Source organism: Montipora foliosa, chromosome 10 (genome assembly GCF_036669935.1).
Source record: "Montipora foliosa isolate CH-2021 chromosome 10, ASM3666993v2, whole genome shotgun sequence".
NCBI lineage: Eukaryota > Metazoa > Cnidaria > Anthozoa > Scleractinia > Acroporidae > Montipora > Montipora foliosa.
In genome coordinates, this window is record NC_090878.1 from 23,753,297 (window position 1) to 23,774,925 (window position 21,629).

The 21,629-nt window shown below is 39.7% G+C and overlaps 1 protein-coding gene across 1 annotated transcript in view; it reads left to right on the forward strand.

Annotated features, from left to right (window-relative positions):
• Positions 1-1,938: 1,938 nt before the first annotated feature.
• Positions 1,939-21,629, forward strand: part of LOC137972953 (cubilin-like) — a 156,655-nt gene continuing 136,964 nt past the window's right edge. The window contains exons 1-12 of the mRNA XM_068819640.1: positions 1,939-2,030; positions 5,905-6,244; positions 9,702-9,746; positions 12,149-12,232; positions 14,610-14,654; positions 14,946-15,093; positions 15,686-15,858; positions 17,220-17,264; positions 17,556-17,703; positions 18,298-18,470; positions 19,378-19,422; positions 20,536-20,692. Coding sequence (XP_068675741.1) covers positions 2,016-2,030; positions 5,905-6,244; positions 9,702-9,746; positions 12,149-12,232; positions 14,610-14,654; positions 14,946-15,093; positions 15,686-15,858; positions 17,220-17,264; positions 17,556-17,703; positions 18,298-18,470; positions 19,378-19,422; positions 20,536-20,692 — 1,418 coding nt within the window. The 5' untranslated portion in view covers positions 1,939-2,015. The remainder of the gene's footprint in view (positions 2,031-5,904; positions 6,245-9,701; positions 9,747-12,148; positions 12,233-14,609; positions 14,655-14,945; positions 15,094-15,685; positions 15,859-17,219; positions 17,265-17,555; positions 17,704-18,297; positions 18,471-19,377; positions 19,423-20,535; positions 20,693-21,629) is intronic.

Sequence of the window (21,629 nt, forward strand, 5' to 3'; positions counted from 1 at the left end):
TCTTTCCGTAGTTGGTATTTCTCTACCTTCTCAAGTTCCTTATCCTTCACCCTATCATCACCTGAGATAGCAACCTCTCTCTCCTTCTTATCAACAAAGACAATGTCTGGTCTTCTTGCCTCGATTTTTCGATCACACTGGACTGTGAAATCCCCTAGTATCTTATGATTCTTCTTCTTCTTCTTCTTCTTCTTATTATTATTATTATTATTATTATTATTATTATTATTATTATTATTATTATTATTATTATTATTATTATTATTATTCAACCCTTATCAGTTCTAGAAAATGATAAAGCAAACCTTACTTGGGATGTACCATTCCACCTATAGAACGACCACCCGAGAATGGTTCGAATAGAAGCGATATTTCGGTTATGGACAAAGAAAGAAACTCGTGGATGCTAATCGAAGGTTCTGTATGACAGGTCAGAACAATTCGGAATAAAAAACGAGAAAAGAACGACAAATATACAGAACTACACACAGGACTCAAATGCATGTACAAAAACTCTAAACTCTACCCATGTTTTCGGACTTCCTTGAAGGTCACTACAAAAAATAAACAAAATAGCCACCGATAAAAAGGACAAGAGGTATCCTGCTTGGTTCAAAGATGCTAGAAATGAATAATCAGCCAAATGCGAAAATTGTAAAGATAAGTAGACTAAAAGTAAAATAATGATCCAAGGCTGGTTGTATGCCTGTCAGGATTTTTACGGTTTCTCCAATATTTCGTCAGACAAGGTCTCGCTTCATCAGGGAGTTAATCATTTAAAATGCTTAACGGCTTTTTAAAAAGTAGTGACGACTGTCCTTTCTTTTACGTGACAAATGTCAGCTTACCGACGGCTGACAAAGCTGATGTCACCTTAAAAAAAACTCCATATACTGAGGTCCTCAATTAATTTGAGATTTTTTTCTTAATTACCCTGTTCATTGTTTACTCACGTTCTCTACAGCAAACGTTACAGTTCTTTTCAGTTGATTGTGTGGAAACTGAAGTGGTTGGCAATGAAAGCACCTAATCAAATGTGTCCACTTGTAGTAAATATTTAACAACTATTCAACGAAGTTGACCTTGGGCGCTTTCTAGCCCAACGAGACTAGATGATAATGATTTACCGAAGTGGAGGTAGCTAGTGGTAAATATTTACCAAGCCGCAAAGCGGCGATGTAAATATCCACCACTAGCGACAGACACTGAAGTGAATAGTTGTTTTAGTATATACTAAAACCGTGAGATAATGTAGCACAAAAAGATGATTGTAACTCATTTATTCCTTTAACGATTACAATATGAAAAGCAAAGGATATTCGGAATTTGAATAGACAATCAGAGCGCGCTTTTAGTATATACTAAACCTCCTCAGCCCAACCCCCGCGCAACCAGCCTTCGTAATCTTTGACAAGAGACTTTGAACGAGACATTTAAAAGACAACGCCTGAAATTTCGAAAATTCTTGTAGAGCTTGATTGATAAACCCCAACAGATTGAAACTTTTAATAAGCAAAAAGCGACTTTTTCCAATAACTGATAAATTGTCTGTAGATAACTTGATAGATTCGTTTAAACAATCAAGCTACGTTAGTTCAACAATTAGTTCACCTGGGACTCAATCAGCTTAATTAAAAAGAAAAAAACTAATTACCCTCCTTGTTGACTCTTCTGGGAGGTTCCTTTTCTGTTGATAACCAAATCATTTTCATGGGAACTAAGATTTTTAGATATGATTTTCGATTCATCTTTAAGTGAGACTTTCGAACGATGTCTTGGTCAGGAAAGAACTTAGCTCGAAACCAATATTTTAAGATCGAAAACTGCTTGTCTCGAATTGAATTCCTTGTTCACACAACGTCAATCAGCTGCGTCCTAAAAGTCAATTTTAACACTTCAAATGGAGTATAAATTGTTTTGTTTGTTGTTAAATTTCCCATTCCCATTTGGGATTACACTGCAGGCAAATCAGATCAGACCGAAGAGACATCCTCTTTCAATGAGCAATAAAGAAGATGCGTCTTATCCTGGTGAGTATAGGTTATAGTCACTCTCTTTGTTATGGCGATAACGTCTTTCTAAAACTAAAACCAAAATTTCTGTCAATTTACTCAATTTGTTTTCTGTCGAAAACCGGAAAAAGTGAGAATTGAACTTCTCGCTGTAGGAGTTACACAGATGAGTTACTTTTTGTAGGACTCATGTTCTATTGAATCACAATAACGTTGGTTTTTAAACAGTGGCCTGCCAGCCATTGAAGCTTACGAAAATTCCAAACAATTCATGTGAACAGGCTGTCTTTCGTTTCCTTCTTCTTGCACTCATTTATGTGATAAAAAAATGCGGCTTAACTGCAGAATACCTTGCCATCTCGAAGCTGTAACCCCCGGGGGGACTCCCATATGGAACAGACGGGATGCTCGTCGGAAATTTTGAATTTAACCCCTAAAGGAGACCATCTGGGTGTGGCTCAAGCTTTTTGTGACCCCTAAAGGAGACCAATCTGGGCGTGGCTTAAACAAATTCTGACCCCTAAAAGAGACCGCTTAAAAAGAAACAAATACGACATGCAATGAGTTTTAATGTTACAAAGATATAATCATCGAATTCTTTTACCTAAAATTAGTTTTTAAAAGCATTTTTTTTAAAGCAAATCTTCTGTTTCTCTTCGCGTCTGTGTTTCTTCGCGGAACCCTAAACGAGACCTTGGTGGCTTAAAATATTGGCGCTTTGCCCGGAACACCCTAAGCGAGACCAAAATCCAACTTTACACCCCTAAGCGAGACGATGAGCAGCACTGTCTGTTTCATATGGGAGTCTCCCCCCGGGCTATGACCTAAATTGGGTGGATATGCGGATACTTTCCCGGAACACCCTAAGCGAGACCAAAATCCAAAATTTACACCCTAAGCGAGACGACGAGCATCCCCATCTGTTTCATATGGGAGTCTCCCTCCTCCCCCCCCCCTCCCTCCCCTTCCGGGCTATAACCTAAATTCGGTGGATACGCGGATACGCAGTGGAAACACAGAGCTTAGTGGACACGCACTCGTTTTCCTGGTTCCCAGTATTTTTCCTTTCTGAACCGCGCCAAACAAAAAGAGCGAAGGAGATTGATAAATATGCCAGTATTTCTCTTCCATAAAGCACGATCATCGAGTCATTTTACAATTCGGTTAACTACACTTTTCCCGGAACAGCACTCGATTCCTGATTAAGCCTAAGCGCTCGTTTCAGTGCTTTTAGCTTTCAATTTACGGTTCCGTGAACTACACTTTTTACAAGATCGTGTGAAGAACATACGCCAAAATTACACCAAAATTACACATTTTCTGTGCATTATAGACCGTATTCATAAATGGCGGTCACATTTATAATTCTTTTGACCACGTGCAAATTAGCCTACCAAGCCTCATTTTAGCGCAAGAAATCTTTTCAATTCACTGTATGGTATCGAGGCTTGGTACGCTAATTTGCAATTCGACAAAAGAATTATAAATTGACCGCCATTTATGAATAAGGTCTATACCTCGTTCTTTAAACGTCAGAAAAGTGCCGTCAACAACATTGCCTCGCTCTAGCTTTCATTTTACGGTTCTGTTAATTACACTTTTCTCGAAGTAGCACTCGATTCCTGATTAAGCCTAAGCGCTCGTTTCAGTGGTTAGGCCTAAGCACTCTAGTAAAATTCTAGCTTTTATTTTGCGGACTGCGTAGCTGTGTATCCACTCAGAAATATACTTACCATCTCTCAAGAAAGAGAGGATCTTACCCACCGCGTATCCGCGTATACACTCAGAAATATACTTACCAGTTCTAAAGAAAGAGAGGGACTTGTCCACTCTACGTATCCGCGTATCCTCTCAGAAATAAAAGGAAAGAGAGGGGCCACAGGGTAACCAAGGCAACAAGGTAACAAGGTAAATGAGGGCTAAAATTCTCGGGACATTTTGCGAAGGCTTACATGATACACTACCCACCAACAAAATTTATCAAATAAATAAGACTTCGCAGCCGCGTATCAAGCTTTATCAGGGCTTGTCTTCGATGTGGCAGGGTATTCTGCAGTTACTCCAAAAATGCTCTTCTTTTACGGGAGTTCCACCGATCAAACTAGTTTACAGACACTCCACTTTTAAACTTACCAAACGACGATTGGAACCTCAGATGGCAGGAAGCGACCTGTTGGCTATTTGAGAACATAAATCTGCCTTCTTAATTAAGGGACTTTATTACATCTCTCAGACAGTACGCGCGCTGTGATTGGCAAAATTAGCGGGCCATATTCTACAGAACGGCCCGATATACGGCTTTCATAGCGAGCCACTAATAGACTATTTTACAGTTGTAGCTAAGTTACCTGGCCTAAGAATGGAAGCGAGGCTGCCGGTGACCCTGATTTGATACAAACCTTCATGCTTTTGTAATGTTAATTACATGATAAAAGCAGTGGGGCTGTATCAATGCAAGGTCACCGGCAGCCTCGCAGCCATTCATAGGTCTGGTCGCTGTGCAAACAACTGTAAAATAGCCTATTAGCCATTAAAAACTGATAAATTCTTGGGTGGCAAGAGCTCATACATTCTCTTTACACCCTCCGTTTGGGCGTACCCACTACCCACTCCCTCATACGGAGGAGGATTAGTTGTTATGTCCGGTAGCCATTGCACTTACCCTATTGGGGGGCTGCCTGTTCGCCTTTAACACACACAAAAAACGTTCTTTTTAAAATATCGAATTTTCAAAGCTTCATTGCTCAGAGAGTATCTGGTATATCGGGTTCAGATTTCAGTTCTAAAATATCTCATCACGAAATGCACTTTAAATATTTAGTACTTTATTCTCGGCTGACTGATTAGCCTTGTGCTAAAGAAGATTCCCCTAAAGACCGTTGCCAGGAAGGTGAATTTAATGAAAATGAACATGCCATTTGTTTCTTCTCTTTTGATTCTTTTATTTCTGTACTGAACTATGAGCGTTAACATCGTATTGACATTCGTTTTGTTAGCTTAGTCTAATTCTAGCAGCTAGTCTTTACGCGGTCCTCTTCTTTTAATGATTGTACCTTTAAAAACTTTCCTTTTAATGGATAGTTTACTAATCAAATGAAATAATAGAATGCTATAAAGAAACCTCTTTTTGGCAATCACTTAAAGTTTTCCTAATAGACCTCTTTACAGTTGTGTGCTTAGTAACCTGACCTTTAAATAAAAGTGAGGCTGGTGTTGACCTTGTTATGATACAGACCTCCCTCCTTTTCTTATGTTAATGATGTTGTTGTCATGCTAATTAGTAAGAATTTACAAAGGAAAAGCAGTGAGGTTTCTATCAAAACAAGGTCAACTCCAGCCTCACTTTCATTCATAGGCCAGGTAACTAAGCACACAACTGCAAACTGGACTATTCTCTATCATGGAAGGCCTCACAGTACACTTTGTTTTCTCCCCAAATTTTGCATAGACTATTGTTTTCAAATGCTTTTGAGGACACTGCATATTCCCTAGAGAAGTTGAAAACAATAGTTTATGCAAAACGTTAGGGGCAAACAAAGTGTATTATTGAGCATTAAAAATAGAGAATAGGTCACTTTCGTGTTCTCACAGTTAGACTGGATCTAGCATGAAATGGAGGCTAATGCGGGGGAAATAATTTGCATTTGAAAAGATTCCCCTGCATTAGCCTCCACTTTATGCTCGATCCAAGCTAAACGTTAGAATACGAAACCGACCTATTCACCTCCAGTCGAGATGATAGCTGTAAGTTTTAGATAGAAAGCCTATCGGAGAATAATAATCAGGCTTAACTTCACACACTGCATACCAAAGTGCTGGTTTTTGTTGTTGTTTTGGAATAAGGATCTCACATTTCATGCGTTTTTTCAGTTTTTTGTTACTTATGTTGCAGGCATTATGTTTGCTGAGCTGTTTTGGCGGGAAACTTCCGAGAGCCTCCGGCCTGCGTTGTTATACCTGTTTGGATTATCCAGGCTCCACCCAACCATGTAGTAACCCATCAATACAGCAATGTGACAGTTGGAAAGATTCTTGTCGTTCCATCGTCGTGACTGCAGAAATATATGGAATGGTGTACACAAGAACTATGAAAAACTGCTCTCATTCCTTTTTCCAGTGTAACTCAGGAACGCTTTGTAACTATGCTAACCAAAGCATTATCTCGAATGACAATGGAACCTTACTGGCATGCTCAGTAAACTGTTGCTATGGTGATCTGTGCAATGGCCAAGGTAAGCAGTTGACATCTAAATCGTCAAGTTCTTCCTAAGGTATCATCATCTTGCATACAATATGCACCATGGCAACGCGTTACAGAGTCCACCGTAGTTTTGCTTTTGAATAGGACTTTTGCATGATGGCGAAATTAACTACCAAGACCAAAACGATGTGAGTGGCTTCTGTCCTTCGGGAAATTTTTTCTGAATGTCGTTTTACTTGCAGGAGAGTAGACAAATCTGAATAAGGGTCCGTTTACATGAGGGAGGGTGCCCCCAGGTAGTAGGGTTACCCTAGGTGGTAAGTTTCCTTTCGCTTTTGTATTATGCCTTTCGTTGTCCGAGATAAGATGCCCCAAGGGGGTAGGGTTTCCCTATCTTGAAGGTAGGGAAAACCCACATGGTAGGGTAACATGTCCCCTACCTCTGCAATGACGATTATCGGACAATTCCTAATTTTCTCTGGATTGACTGTTATCGTCAATTTAGACGGCTCTGTCCCAGGACTTTGTGTTAGCAGATGAAAAGAAAAAAAAGTAAAGTTGCATACCTGGACAGGATTTGAACCCGGAGCACCCACTTTGAAGGAGCTGTTTTTATCCACTTAGCTACTAAAGATCAACTGGCTGGAAACTGTACCGATTATTTACAGACACTAAATCATTGCTGAATAGTGGTTAAGTCTAGTGCTTGATTTTAAAATGGTTAGCTTTCTCTTGAGTTTTGGTAACCGCCAGTTTCTTCTGTTTGAACTTGTTTCTTAATTAGCAGGTGATAATACACGTTTACAGCGGCATTCGGAGAAAATTATATTGACATACTAAAAAACATAAAGTTCTGGCAGTTAGTGATGTGGTAGTCTAAAAAAGCGTTATTAATCGAACATTCTCAGGTTCGAGTCCTGCGAGCTCAGGCATTCGGGTTCATATTTTAAAAATAGATGTTTGTTTTCCATAATCCCTATAAGCTCTAAGCGTCCTAAATTGACGATGATAGTCAATTTAGAGAAAATTAGGAATTGTCCATAATCGTTATTTCAGAGGTAGAGGATGGGTTGGGTAGGGACAAGTTTTGTGTACAAATCGCCCTGTGAATGCAAAAGGTAGGATTGGCTCTAGGGGTCCTCTGGGGGCTAGGACTGTTTCGCGTTTAGACCTAACCGCTGACCGTAAATAGACGCCAAATCTGTGCGATTTAAATGCGTCATCACAGATTAGTACAGGTTTGAACTCCAAACATTCGTCCTCGTGTTATAAAGTGTTAAAAATGTTGACGGGCCTGTGCGATTCCTGTTGTTCGCAAATATTCATGTGCTTTCAGCGTTCAGCAACTTCAAGTCCCACAATTTGAAGATGACGTTTCTCGAGGATAGGATATGTCAAAAGTAATCATATAACTGAAAATATATACATTTAGCCCAGCCTAAAAGCGGAACTCCCTGGTTATTTATTTTCACAACAAGTTAACCTGGCTCAGAGCCTGCGATCCAATCAAAACCCAGTACCTGATCAGCGGTCAAAAACAGCTGACCTCGATGTGCTCTAAATTTGAGCCCGCGATATGGTCACGTGACACTGGTCACATTGGCATGCATGGAGGAGTGGACGGTGGCTCAGTTGGTTGAGCACCGGGCTGTCACGCGGGAGGTCGTGAGTTCAACTCCGGCCGGACCAACACTCAGGGTCTTTAAATAACTGAGGAGAAAGTGCTGCCTTTGTAATTACATCTGCAAATGGTTAGACTCTCTAGTCTTCTCGGATAAGGACGATAAGCCGGAGGTCCTGTCTCACAACCCTTCAATGTTCATAATCTTGTGGGACGTAAAAGAACCCGCACACTTGTCGCAAAGAGTAGGGCACGTAGTTCCCGGTGTTGTGGTCTGTCTTCTATTGTATATCATGGTTGGGAGGGTAAAAAAGGGCGCACTAATTTGGAGCCTCGCTCTGTTGTGCGACCCCCACCACAGACTGTTTCTGTTTCACTGTTGTGGTGAAAGCATCGTAAATAAAAACAGTCGTAAGGTGACCAATACAAAACCAAATTTTCTCGAACAGATGGGTTACCATATTTTCTTACCCATGGTGCTACAAAGACAGGCATTTTAAATTTGGTAACGAGCAGTGGCAAAAGCACTAATGATACAATAGATTTTTTCTAAATTTAATCTCGAATTTTCGAATCATCGTTTCTTATAGATGATTTTGTGTATGCAAGACTCCTGGTATGTGACGTTCAAAATTTCAGAGATAACTAATTATGCGAGGTTGCACTTTCAATAATCAGTACTTTACTCTTGGCTGACTGATTAGAAAACGATATCCTAGTGCTAATGAAGCAGAAAATGTAAACAAAGATCCTCCTATAGTTGGAATTGTTAACTACGTTCAATATTTGAATTTTCACTGTGTATGTGTTGCTGGCCCCTCAGAACCCCCACCCTTTATGGTCTATTTTATGGCTAATTCTAGACCACACAAAGGGTATAATTATTTTATATAAAAATAATATTCATATATCCATTTTTCATGCAGTGTCTATTCACAATGATTATGATGTTGTTTAATGTCTCCTAATGTTACAACGCCTTGAAGCCGAAGCCTGAACCCATGATCTTCAAACTCGCTGCTATTTAGAAATGCCGCATTTTAATTTAAGCCTCGCGTAAACAGAAGCAACATTGTTGGTTGTTACATGTTGCGTCCGTTTGCACGCCTTCTTGCATGTTGTTGCCTGTGGCTAGGGGTTGTTGCAGGAAGTTATAAACTGGCCAAACGTTTGAATCAAAATCTCCCAGAATTTCTTTTGTTCCGTGATTTCCGAAGCGTCGCACAGCAATGTTGAATCCGTGTGCACAGCTCTTCCAACATTGTTGAGGCCACGCACGCGCATTACATATGGTCTCCATGGAGATAGCAACGCATTAATATGTTAATTTTGTAAGTTTAGACAGTCTTAGGGTGCTTTCCATTATGCCTGACATCGGGTCCGAGACCAGTGGAAGTAACCAAGGAAAAATGGAACGGCATCTTTCATCAGAAGTCCATTTCCCACCGTACCGAAGCGTTCCATTTACGTTTCGACCGAAAGTGAAATGGGACTGGAAACGAGAATTTTTGTAAATGGAACGGCACGTTTCGATCGGACCGGACCCACCGGTCAAAGAAGACCACCTCCAGAGGTAGTCCCAAATATTCCGCTCGGACCGAACCGAAACGGACCTTTCCATTTGACTTCAGCCCGATATTCCGGAAATTTTGGCTTAATGGAAAGTACCCTTATAGGTCGAGTCCTTCCTATAATACACTGCGCGTTTTTACATTATTGATAGTGGTAGCGCTCGTTTGCACATCACTGCCAACATCTGCAGAACCAACAACTCTCAACAATGCTGGAGTTGTTGCGTCTGTTTGCACAGGGATTTAGGGTCCAGTTGTCATTTAGTGACTTGAATATCTCCTTCTTTTCAAAACAGTATCGACACCAGATCGGCCGACGCCCACCCTTCAGAGTTTAGGAGGTAATAATTTTTTAAATGAAACCTTCACTTTGGTAATAAATAATGTCTATCGCGTATACTATTATAGTGAATATGTCAACAATGGAGATTCTCCAAACCTGTAATTGGAAGGGCGTTAGCCGCAAAAATCCCCTTCTCTCCCATGGGTAAAGCTCGATGGCTATTTACATGTTATCCTGCTTAATTTAGTCATGGCCATTACCACGACTTCCGTGTTTCAAATTTTCAAAGCATCATTCCTCAGAGATGATTTTGTATATGACGTTCAAAATTTCAGAGAGAGCTCACTATGCAATGCACTTTCAATAACCGGAACTCTATTCTTGGCCGACTGATTAGTTAAACGATATCCTAGTGCTAATGAAGCAGAAAATGTAAACAAAGATTCTGCTATGGCTGGACTTGTTAACTACGTTCATTATTTGTCTCTTCAATTTTCACTGTGTATGTGCCGCTGGCCTTTCAGAAACCCCTACCCATTTATAGTCTATTTTATGGCCAATTATACACCCCATCTTGGTATTTTCTATTTATGATTATAGTTCACCACTAAATTTTCACCGATTCTTATTGGTTTAAATTGATCACGTGACGCGATAGTGTTCGTCCGCGGAGAGACACTATCAGCCCATAGTGCCCGTCCGAGGAAAATACCCGGATGGATAGTTGTCGTCCGCTGAAAATACCTCTGTAAACAAGCGGCCTTATGGAAAATAAACAATCGAAATTGTATTAAGAGGGTTTTTGTTTGTTTTCTTTTTCAAATTTTATATTGGCTGACACGGCTTTCGTCTAATAAAGTTGAAAATAATTCAACACGATTTTTGAGCTGGCGCGCGGAAGAAAATTTAGTAGTGAACAATAAAGACAATAGAGTGTTTATGTCTCGGAACTATCGGTCTGATAGTTGCCCCTTGGAAAGTTGATGTTCTTAAAACTAGCATATTTGCCCTCGAAGCTTCGCTTCTCGGGCAAATATTTGTTTTAAGATCATCAAATTTCCGCGGGGCAACTATCAGACGATAGTTCCTCGACAGAAACACTCTATTGTTTAAATAAACCGTACATAAAGCCTTTTAACTCCATCATCCTAAAATGAAGTGACACATTTGGCGTACTAAACGATGAATTTTTAAATCCCACTAGCCTAGAATTTTCTTACCTACAAAATCCGGACAATTTTAGACCCCATTTAAGTATCTCTGTCGCGAACTCTGTTGAAAATGCAACTCGACTATAGTCAATAAAGTCATGAAAATGCGACCCCCTCCAGCGGCATATCCCCATTAGCTCTTTAAAAGGAAAGGAAGTACCCCAGCGGACAAACACCGGCACCAATTGAGCTATCTGCTGGACAGCGATCCGTCTAGTGCCAAACCCCCCCCCCCCCCCCAAAAAAAAAAAAAAAAAACCAACCGGGGCCAAGTGTATGAAATCATTCCATTTTCAAATTCAAATTAACAACAGTAGAAAGAAAGATAACTCTGCACTGCAAATAGCACAGCTAATCTTGGCGATGTAGAGATAAGATATATACAAAATATATTAATAATGACGACGATGACTTTGACAGCGATGCTGTGGTTGACCGACGACGCAACGACAATGTAATGACAATGACGATAATTATATAATTTTATAACGATTGTGCCCGTGATAAAGATGATGATAATGATATTGATGATGATTTTGATGATCGTAAATGGTTTGAACCAAGGAGTCATGTCAAAATTAAGTGAAGTATGATCGTCCAGTCGAGTGTAGTCCTGTACTGTTTGAGATGTCATTGACTGACGTTTCGACAGCCTGAGCGGAAGTCATCTTCAGATTCAATTGATTTGTGTAACGTCAGTAGCTACTATGGAAACTCCGGTCGTAGATGTCATTGGTCAACTTATTCGCGATGTTATTGGTGGACTGTCAGTTGAACCTAGAGGTAATAGGCTGTGAAGACTAATTTTCGATCTGTCTATAGTTGTAAGGTCTGTACGTGTATCGTAGAATACGTCGGGTAGTACTGTTTGAACGGCGCGGGAAGTTGTAGGCATCGGTTTACTAGTGTATGTTGTAAGTCAATAAACCAGGTTGATAATGTTGACGATGATGACGACGATGATGATGATGATGATGATGATGACGATTATGATAATATTGATGATGATTATGACGAAGATCGTATCATGGTGATGACGACGATAATGATGATGACGATGACGATGACGATAATGATAACGACGATGATAATGATGACGATGATGACGATAACGATGACGATGACGATGACGATGACGATAACGATAACGATGACGATGACGGTGACGATGACGATGACGAGGACGAGGACGAGGACGAAAGTGATGATGCACATTCTTCTTAAGTCACTTATTGTCATTGTTTCAAAGGCTCCTCAATAGTAAACTACTCGATGCCTTCCTGGACAAACTCACCGACATATCCTCCAGTGCCCACGACTCCTCAACTATCAGGTGAGAGACTCTAGAACTTCAAAATATTTACCCCTTGTTTCAGATTATGCCTTCTGTGTCTGTCCTCTACATCGCGTGTGAGCCATTAGAATTGTTTTTCTCGCATTAAACCCCAGTCTATCGCGTATACTATCATAGTGAATATGTCAACGCAAGAGTGAATTAGATAAGAGTGTTGTTATGGCATGGGTGGGTTCCCCAGAACAGTCACAAATGAGTCGATTTTTAGAATACCCGTTCCGTACTGCAGCGCAATCGTTGCATTTGATCTTGTAAACAGTGCCCCTTGTGTCCTCTTTCTTTTGTTGATCTTTCGGTCTTCTAAAAAAAGGAGCCGACGGTGCGGACGGGTTTGTTCGCCACTTTGATGTTGTGTTGGTTTAGCACTCTTGTAATTTTCTCAGAGGCGCCTTTAGCGTAGGGAAGTAGGACCAGATCGATTACGCGTGACTGCATGGTCCCCCTGTCTTTCGCGTGGTTTACTGGATTTACAGCCCATAGGGCCTTGGAAGGTGAAGTAGATGTTATTAAGCACGAAGCCCAACAGTCGCATTACGTTGTCAGAAGACAAGTTTGCTCTTTCACAGAGTGTATTGAATCCTGATGAAGTCGTTCACTTGTTATTGTCAAAGTGGGTGGGTATGCAGGTAAATAGTGATACGACATCGAAAGACACGAAAATCTCGTCAGGTTCTGGAGTTTGTTCCCGTATTCTCTCGGCGAAAACTCTACTGTTTTTAACAGAATACCTGTTGTTCTGGAGGGGTGAGATGAGCGCCACGAGGTGTTTGGAAAGCTCATATGTTGAAGAGCCAATAGAGCTAGTTATTGACAAAAACTCTCTACTGGCCCAGCATTCCCAAAAAACTGGCCACAGCTTTAATTTTGAAAACGTGTTAATTCTTCACATCCGTCCCCAATGGAACCAGTGGTTGTTTTTGGAAGCGTGGTATTGTAATAAGGAAGAGAACTCAATCAACGAGGACGTTGAGTTTCCACGTGTGTACCTCAATCTCAAGAATTTCTAGAACATTTTTTGGCACACGCGTTATACATATTTGTCACCTACTTGCCTATTTTACCATGGTTAGTTATATTAAAGTCCAGTCTATCGCATATACTATCGTAGTAAATATTTCAGCGCAAGAGTGAATTAGACAAGAGTGTTGTTATGGCATGGGTGGGCTCCCCAGCACAGTCACAAATAAGACTATTTTTAGAATACCCCTTCCCGCGAAAATCAGAAACATGGCAGAAGCAGTCACGCGTGACATAGCTTCTTCTAATTAGTTAAAATTGGTTGCCCTTTGTTTGTTTCGCGCGCAAAGTGTATCTAAAAATAAATCCATTTGCGACTGCAAAGTGACAGATCAACACTCTTAACTAATGCCGTGGAACAATTAGCATACGTCTCGCAATTTTACGAAAAGAGAAACTTGCACCAGATTGCCATCATTAGAAGTAGTTTGAAAACACATTTTAACCAATCTCTCTCTCCAAACGTTACGGAAGTACGAGTCTCAGAGGTCTACGCTAACTTGACCTTCCATTTTTTTTCCGAGATGTCACATGTTGGATGACGTTGAATCGATAATTTTCGTTCTACGATGTTGACTGATTCGAAACAAATATCGGCTAACGATCGGAAGATTATGCTTCGCTTTTTCGAACTAAAAACGGCACTCTAGAGTGAAATAAACTGTTTACCCGAACTTGAAAACCTTTTTATCGCTATAAACAATAACTATTTAATGTCTCCTAATGTTCAACGCCTTGAAGCCGAAGCCTAAACCAACGATCATCCAACTCACTATTTAAAAATGGCGCATTTTAACCCCCGTGAAAGCGGACGCAACATTGTTGGCCAACATTGTTGGCCAACATTGTTAGGTGTTACATGTGCGTCCGTTTCCAATCGTTCTTGAATTTTAATGCGTGTGGTTGGGAGTTGTTGCCCGAAGTTATAAACTGGTCAAACTTTTGGGTCAAAAACTCCCACTTCTATTGTTTGGAGATCGCCGAAGCGTAGTGCAACAATGTTCGATCTGTTTGCACAGCTTTTCCAACATTGTTGGGAACACACATGCGCATTACATATGGTCTCCATGGAGATGGCAACGCATTAAGATGTTGAAAACAAGATAGCAGCTGAATTTTGTAAGTTTACAAAGTCTTATGGGTCGTATCCTTCCCATAAAACACTGCACGTCCTTACATTGTTAGCAGTTGTAGCGTCCGTTTGCAAACAACTGCTAACATCATCCAACTTCTGCAAAACAACCAACTCTAAACAATGCTGGAGTTTTTGCTTTGTTTGCACAGGGCTTTACAGTCCAGTTATCATTTAGTTACTTGAATGTTCTTTTTTTCAAAACAGTGTCGACAACATATCGGCCAACGCCCACCACTCAGAGTCCAACAGGTAATAATGTTTTAAATAGAATCTTCCCTGTAATAATATCGATCGATAAATTTTAATTTATAGCCTGCGATAGCAGCGGGTTTTTTCGGAGAGAAACGACCACTAGAATTACGTCTGCGTGCGCAGGCTATTTGACTCACTGCTGACAGAATTTGAAAGACTCACGTGAAAGCCAAGTTTGAAAACTGTTTCACGGTTTGTTTGTTTATTTTCCTGTTTGCGTGTTATCCTGCTTAATTTAATAATGCCTAATACCACGACTTCTGTCTTCCATCTACTCTTTCTATTAAGCTTGTAGACGAATTATCAACAATACGCTGGAAAGTCCTGGATATCCCAACAACTACCCAAGTTACACGTCCTGCGCGGCTACCTATTATATTCCTTTTGGTGCGGCTGTGAACATAACATTTGAACACTTCGACCTGGCGAGTCGCAGGTAATCACTTAGATCTCGCGCTGCGTAAGCTTTTTTTCTCAAACAATCGGCCAAAGGCTGAAAAATACATAAATGAAAAACTGCAAACGAAGTATTGTTGATTTCCAGTTAACATTTGTACGAATGTAAAAAAAATCTGTGAGAAATTCTAATAAATCAAGAGATATTTCTATTCCTTGGCATATTTTTCTTCCAGGTAATTTTCCGTCCTTTTTCGGACAGAATATGAGTTTATAAGAGACATTTAAAGAGCATTAAGTGTGGTCTAAATAAGTTTCTTTAAGTTACACAGGCAGCGGCATTGACTTGGAATGCACTTGTACTGCCGGATAACCTTGAAAAGCTGCCGTGTGGCAATTATTCCCGGAAGAAAGTCACAATTTCTTGGTTGGCATCAAGGACACCTGTTTCAGGAAAATTATATGTATTAGAGTATACTTTAAACTTGGCATCTAGCAATTTACACATGGAATTAATCCTTTGTGCAAAACGGTTCTTGTGATCACATACTTATTTCTCACGGCATTTTGCATCTTATCTGATCTAAATTCTTAAAGACGGAAAACTGAAAATAAAAGGTTTCTTGTTTCAGTAATGATTATCTGAGGATATGGAACAACAATTATGGCTTCTATCGCACATATAGAGGCTATGGTACTGGACAAAGTGTTATTGTCACTGGTCGCTATGTCACTCTGTCTTTTCAATCATACTGCTGCTTCCAGGGAAGAGGATTCCGGTTACTATTCATTCCTGTTTACGGTGGTAAGTACAGCAAGGAAAAATGGAACCAAATTATCTCATGAAGTAGTTGTTGCTGAAATGAATGACGAAAAATGGTGGAGTTGTATTATATAGATATACATGGACAATCTCAATAACGGAGCTAAAGGAATAGCGTTGTTTTGCTAATGTACGACAGTTCATCATCATTTTATCGTTTTGAAGCAGCGAGAGAGCTCAATCAGCATAGGTCTTGCAATTTTACAAAAAGAGAATTTTACACCAGATGATTAGAAGTAGTTTGAACACATATTTTAACAGATGCCTGTCTCCAAACGTTTTCAAAGTACGAGTCTTATGACAGGGCCTACACTAAGTTGAGCTTCCATTTTTTGGCCGAGATGTCACAAGTTCGATGACGCTGAATCAACAATTTTCGTTCTATAATAATGTTGACTATCTCGAAATAAATATTGGCCAGCAATCGAGGGATTACCCCAACTTTTTTGGACTAAAAACGGAAAACTCCGGAGTGAAATTATTTGTTTAGCCCAACTTGAAATCCTTTTGATGTAAGCCAGCTTTTTTGCTTTCTTGTCCATTGGGCCCTATCATCAAGGAAGTGTTAAGAAGAGAGATGGAAGCTAGAATTGCACCACTAAAGCTAAATTGGCTAAAGATTTGCATTCATTGCATAACATAATAGATACAAAGGGTTTAATTATCTTATATCAAAATAATATGCACAGATCAATGTTTCAGTGTCTCTACACAATAACTATAATGCTGTTTGATGTCTCCTCATGTTACAACGCCTTAAAGGCGAAGCCTAAACCAAGATCTTCTAAATCACTATTAAATTAATTGAGAAATGGCGCATTTTAAGCCCGTCAAAACGGACGCAACATTGTTGGATGTCACATGTTGCGTCCGTTTGCACACCTTGTTGCATGTTGTTGCGTGTGGCAAGGAGTTGTTGCAAAAAGCTATAAACTGGTCAAACTTTTGGGTCAAAAACTCCCACTTCTATTGTTTGGAGATCGCCGAAGCGTAGTGCAACAATGTTCGATCTGTTTGCACAGCTTTTCCAACATTATTGGGAACACACATGCGCATTACATATGGTCTCCATGGAGATGGCAACGCATTAAGATATTGAAAACAAGATAGCAGCTAAATTTTGTAAGTTTACAAAGTCTTATGGGTCGTATCCTTCCCATAATACACTGCACGTCCTTACATTGTTAGCAGTTGTAGCGTCCGTTTGCACACAACTGCTAACATCATCCAACTTCCGCAAAACAACCAACTCTAAACAATGCTGGAGTTTTTGCGTCTGTTTGCACAGGGCTTTACAGTCCAGTTATCATTTAGTTACTTGAATGTTGTTTTTTTCAAAACAGTGTCGACAACATATCGGCCAACGCCCACCACTCAGAGTCCAACAGGTAATAATGTTTTAAATGGAATCTTTCCTTTAATAATATCAATCGATAAATTTTAATTTATAGCCTGCGATAGCAGCGGGTTTTTTCGGAGAGAAACGACCACTGGAATTACGTCTGCGTGCGCAGGCTATTTGACTCACTGCTGACAGAATTTGAAAGACTCAAATGAAAGCCAAGTTTGAAAACTGTTTCACGGTTTGTTTGTTTATTTTCCTGTTTGCGTGTTATCCTGCTTAATTTAATAATGCCTAATACCACGACTTCTGTCTTCCATCTACTCTTTCTATTAAGCTTGTAGACGAATTATCAACAATACGCTGGAAAGTCCTGGATATCCCATTAACTACCCAAGTAACACGTTCTGCGTGGCTACCTATTATATTCCTTTTGGTGCAGCTGTGAACATTACATTTGAACACTTCGACCTGTCGACTCGCAGGTAATCACTTAGATCTCGCGCTGCGTAAGCTTCTTTTCTCAAACAATCGGCCAAAGGCTGAAAAATACATAAATAAATGAAAAACTGCAAACGAAGTATTGTTGATTTCCAGTTAACATTTGTACGAATGTAAAAAAATCTGTGAGAAATTCTAATAAATCAAGAGATATTTCTATTCCTTGGCATATTTTTCTTCCAGGTAATTTTCCGTCCTTTTTCGGACAGAATATGAGTTTATAAGAGACATTTAAAGAGCATTAAGTGTAGTCTAAATAGGTTTCTTTAAGTTACACAGGCAGAGGCATTGACTTGGAATGCACTTGTACTGCCGGATAACCTGGAAAAGCTGCCGTGTGGCAATTATTCCCGGAAGAAAGTCACAATTTCTTGGTTGGAATCAAGGACACCTGTTTCAGGAAAATTATATGTATTAGAGTATACTTTAAACTTGGAATATAGCAGTTTACACATGGAATTAATCCTTTGTGCAAAAGGGTTCTTGTGATCACATACTTATTTCACGGGCATTTTCCATCTTATCTGATCTAAACTCTTAAAGACGGAAAACTGAAAATAAAAGGTTTCTTGTTTCAGTATTGCTTTTCTGAGGATATGGAACAACAATGATGGCTTCTATCGCACATATAGCGGCTATCGTACTGGACAAAGTGTCATTGTCACTGGTCGCTATATCACTCTGGTTTTTCAATCATACTGCTGCTTCCAGGGAAGAGGATTCCGGTTACTATTCATTCCTGTTTACGGTGGTAAGTACAGCAAGGAAAAATGGAACCAAATTATCTCATGAAATAGTTGTTGCTGAAATGAATGACGAAAAATGGTGGACTTGTGTTATATAGATATACATGGACAATCTCAATAACGGAGGTAAAGGAATAGCGTTGTTTTGCTAATGTACGACAGTTCATCATCATTTTATCGTTTTGAAGCAGCAAAAGAGCTCAATCAGCATAGGTCTTGCAATTTTACAAAAAGAGAATTTTACACCAGATCATTAGAAGTAGTTTGAACACATTATTTTAACAGATGCCTGTCTCCAAACGTTTTCAAAGTACAGGTCTTATGACAGGGCCTACACTAAATTGAGCTTCCATTTTTTGGCAGAGATGTCACAAGTTCGATGACGCTGAATCAACAATTTTCGTTCTATAATAATGTTGACTATCTCGAAATAAATATCGGCCAGCAATCGAGGGATTGCCCCAACTTTTTCGGACTAAAAACGGAAAACTCCGGAGTGAAATTATTTGTTTAGCCCAACTTGAAATCCTTTTGATGTAAGCAGGCTTTTTTGCTTTCTTGTCCATTGGGCCCTATCATCAAGGAAGTGTTAAGAAGAGAGATGGAAGCTAGAATTGCACCACTAAAGCTAAATTGGCTAAAGATTTGCATTCATTGTATAATATAATAGATACAAAGGGTTTAATTATCTTATATCAAAATAATATGCACAGATCAATGTTTCAGTGTCTCTACACAATAACTATAATGCTGTTTAAAGTGTCTTATGGGTCGCTATAATGCTGTTTAAAGTGTCTTATGGGTCGCAAAACAACCAATTCTCAACAATGATGAAGTTGTTGTGGCTGTTTGCCCAGGGCCTTAGGGTCCAGTTATCATTTAGTGACTTGAATTTCCTTTTTTTCAAAACAGTTTCGACAACAAATCGGCCAACGCCCACCACTCAGAGTCCAACAGGTAATAATGTTTCAAATGGGATCTTCCTTTTAATAATATCAATCGATAAATTTCAACTTATAGCCTGCGATAGCATCGGGTTTTTTAGGAGAGAAACGAGTACGAGAATTACGTCTGCGTGCGCATGCTATTTGACTCACTGCTGACAGAATTTGAAAGACTCAAATGAAAGGCAAGTTTGAAAACTGTTTGACGGTTTGTTTCTTTATTTTCCAACACTAATTCAAGCCTTTTGGCAATAAAACGTTTTGTTACAGGTTTTTCCATAATATCTTTATACCGTGGATACCAAAAACAAAGCAAACTGCCAATACACAAAGATTGACCTGTACTTGGACTTGTCTCTGGTGATAATGATAATGATGACGACGACCATGATGATAACGATTATGATGATGATGACGACGATGATAAAGATGACGATTGGGATGATAATGTTGTCGATTATGACGAGGATGTGATCATTGTTATGATGATGACGGATGATGATGATGACGATGATGTTGATAACGACCATGACGCACATTCTTAAGTCATTAAGTGTCATTATTTCAAACTCTCTTTAAAAGCTCACCTTCAACCGACAGGCATTGCGTGCCGTGGAACAATTTTCATATATGAAAATCCCGCCAAAGCTGAAATTCATCCAATCACATCGCTACGATAAGCAATGCGAATTTCCATAACAAAAACCTGGAAGCCTGTCGGTTGAAGGAGGGCCTTTAACTTACAGCAAACTCAACAATGCCTCCCTGGACAAACTCACCAACATATCGTCCAGTGCCCACGACTCGTCTTTCATCAGCTAAGAGACTCCAGAACTTCAAAATATTTTCCCTGGTTTGTTTCAGATTGTTTCTTTAGTGTCTGTCCTCTACAATGGGTGTGAGCCATCACACTTGTTTTGCTCGCATTGAACTTCAATCTATCGCGTATACTGTCATAATGAATATATCAACGATAGAGGTTCTCCAAACCTTGGAAAATTGTTAGCGGCAAAAATGCCCTTTTCTCCCAGGGCTAAAGTTTCGATGGCTCTTTACATGTTATCATACTTGATTTAATCATAGCTGTTTCCACAACTTCTGTTTTTCATTCACTCTTCCTATCAAGCTTGTAGAAAAGTTGTCAACAATACGCTGGAAAGTCCTGGATATCCCAACATGTACCCAAGAAACACGAACTGTGTGGCTAATGTTTCCATTCCTTTTGGTGCGGCTTTGAACATTACATTTGAGCACTTCGACCTGGAGAATTGTTACGGATGCGGGTAATTGCTTTAATTTGCATGTTTCCGATTACCGATTACGGTTCAAAAGCAATTTCGCTGTTTTGCAGTGGGAAAAAAAGATCTCGCGCTACGTCAGTTTATTTACTCAACCAATCGGTCAAAGGCTAAGAAAAATAGATTTAAAAAATGCAAACGAAGAATTGTTGATTCCCGGTTAAGATCTGTGCGAATTTATAATAATTTGTAAGAAGTTCAAGATACCTTTTTATTCCGGTCCTTGGCATATTTTTCCTTGTATCAAACAAGAATAAAGTAATTTTCCGTCCTTTGCCGGACAGAATATAAGTATTCAAGACACATGTAAACAGCAGCTGCTCTGAATCGTATTTTAAACTATCTGCTCTATGTTGCATAGACGGGGACATCGAGTTGGAATGCACTGGTACAGCCATAGGCCTTACTTGCAGATCATAATTGCTTGCAATTTTCCAAAGTCCCGAGCACCTGGAAATACTACTGTGTGTGAATTCCGGAAGAAAATCACAATGTCTTCGTTTGCATCGAGGATAACTATCTCAGTAAATTTATATGTAGTAGAGTGTACTTTTAACTTGGAGTCTTTTTAACATACGTCCATCCATCCATCCATCCATCCATCCATCCACAGACCCGCTCTTCCATCCTTCTGTGAATCGTCTCTCTATCCACTTATTTGCCATCCGTATATCCTTCTTTAGTATATACTAAAACGGTGGATGGCAGTGAAGGCCTGCACTGATTTTCTACGCAACTCCGAATATCCATTGCTATTCACCTCCGAGCAACTTGCGCGGAATTTGCGTGCGAAAATATTGTAATCGTTGCAGACTAACTGAGTTACAAACATCTTTTTGTGGTATATTATCGTACGGTTATGTACATACTAAAACAACTATTCACCCAGTGTGTATGACTAGTGGTAGATATTAATCACCTA